The sequence below is a fragment of the Octopus bimaculoides genome, chromosome 17 (assembly GCF_001194135.2).
Source record: "Octopus bimaculoides isolate UCB-OBI-ISO-001 chromosome 17, ASM119413v2, whole genome shotgun sequence".
NCBI lineage: Eukaryota > Metazoa > Mollusca > Cephalopoda > Octopoda > Octopodidae > Octopus > Octopus bimaculoides.
This window is the reverse complement of record NC_068997.1, coordinates 50,673,740-50,675,454: the sequence shown is the minus strand read 5'-3', so window position 1 is coordinate 50,675,454 and position 1,715 is coordinate 50,673,740. Positions and strand designations below refer to the sequence as shown.

Genomic DNA, 1,715 nt, shown 5'->3' with positions numbered 1-1,715 from the left:
TCCTTACCTCCGCCTGCCGGAGTTCCTCTCTGACATATTTATGCAGTTAAAGAGAAGAAATTATTGTAATTAGTAATCATTCTGCCCCAGTTTAGACATCATTTCTTGTAAATTGAAAATGATCAAATTCGACATTAGTGTGGGAAAATTTACTAGGAATCCAACAGAGAAAAGGATGTTGATTGTCAGACGGCAAAAATTTTCCAGATATTTTATTAGCAACCTCAATTACAGCCGGGTCAAAGTTGAAGAGAAATCTCTCGAAAAAATGTACCTGTCACCTGAATGTTTCAAAGTCTCGCACAGTTGATACAACAGTACAGAATGGCGATGCAATACTTGCAATATAACGATTTGAAACAGATAAGGGAAAAAAAAAAAATAACAAGAAATCAGAAATTACTCATTTTGCCCCACCCACCCCATGTGTGAGGTGTGTGCACCCAACAATTTTCTTTTTTTCTTTTCTCTTTTTTCTTTCACATTGAATTTCGATATAATCGGAATCTATAACATCAGAAAGATATCTATAGAAAATTTTATTAAAACAATATAAATTTTTCTGAAAGTTATGAAGTGTAGGTATGTTAATTAAATTAACATAATTAATATAAAGAGAAAAATTTAAACCGAAACATTTCAACGAAAGAAAGTGCAATAGACATATCAAAACTCTTACTCTAGATCTTTCACTAAATTCTCCAACTGCTCGTTATTCATTTCAAGAAGACGCTCATCACCCGCTTCGTTTGTTGTGGCCGTGCTACAACTATACGTCTCCGAACGGTCCACCATCTTGCTGTTTCTATGGCGACATAAAGCTACACCCTTTGGCCGCTGTGTACAGCCAAAACATCACACCCATTCCCCCACTGTATATATAAATAAAGACAAACATATTTACACACACACACATATATATATATATATACACGAACGTGTGGACAAACGAAAGAAAAGGAGCACTCGACACATTTAGTAGGAGTTAGAAGTATTGAAACGGTTTGATCCGGTATCGTGCTACTTCAAGTTTCTCAGGCCCCTAACGGGAGCCCGCCTCCTTTAGGCTTCTGGAATGCCGAATCGGTTCGAGGGAGGTGTTAAATTAGTAACCCGGGTAAAATGAGTAATTTGTGATTTCTTGTTACTTTCTCACTACCTTTTTGAAATCATTACATTGCAAATACTACATCGTGTAAAGGAGTAAAAATTGGTCGGCATAATTGTTGTTAAAGTTGAGAGAGTTTGGAACATAAGTTAGTTAACAGGTACTATTTTTCTCGGAAGAAATTTTTCTTCAACTATGACCTATAAAATAATTGATACTATAGTTAATACTATGACCTATAAAATAAATAAACTCCCACCAGTTATATCTCGACTTTATTTTGACTTACTTTTATTAAGATTTATTGACTTAAAATCTACAGGTGATATCAAGTGAAAACTCTGTGTTTTCAGTCTATTTACATGTAACAAGGAGACTTTTTTATGCATTCAAAAATGGTTTATTTGTTACATTAATAGGAAAGGGGTTTATGAATTACAATTAATGGAGACATTCCGATGAAACAGCATCATATGGCACATACAGAAAGTCTTTGCCCAGAAACTCTGCATTTGTTCTAATTTTTACATATCAAATATATACATACATGCACATAGACATGTATATATATATATATATATATATATATATATATATATATATATAT

General features: G+C 33.4%; 2 protein-coding genes across 5 annotated transcripts in view; one reads left to right on the top strand and one right to left on the bottom strand.

Moving 5' to 3' along the window:
* LOC106874803 (coiled-coil domain-containing protein 113) overlaps positions 1 to 830 on the bottom strand; it is a 22,551-nt gene extending 21,721 nt beyond the window's left edge. The window contains exon 1 of the mRNA XM_014922659.2: positions 680 to 830. Coding sequence (XP_014778145.1) covers positions 680 to 795 — 116 coding nt within the window. The 5' untranslated portion in view covers positions 796 to 830. The remainder of the gene's footprint in view (positions 1 to 679) is intronic.
* The window catches only part of LOC106874805 (uncharacterized), a 19,670-nt gene that overhangs the window by 6,682 nt on the left and 11,273 nt on the right, over positions 1 to 1,715 (top strand). The window lies entirely within an intron of this gene.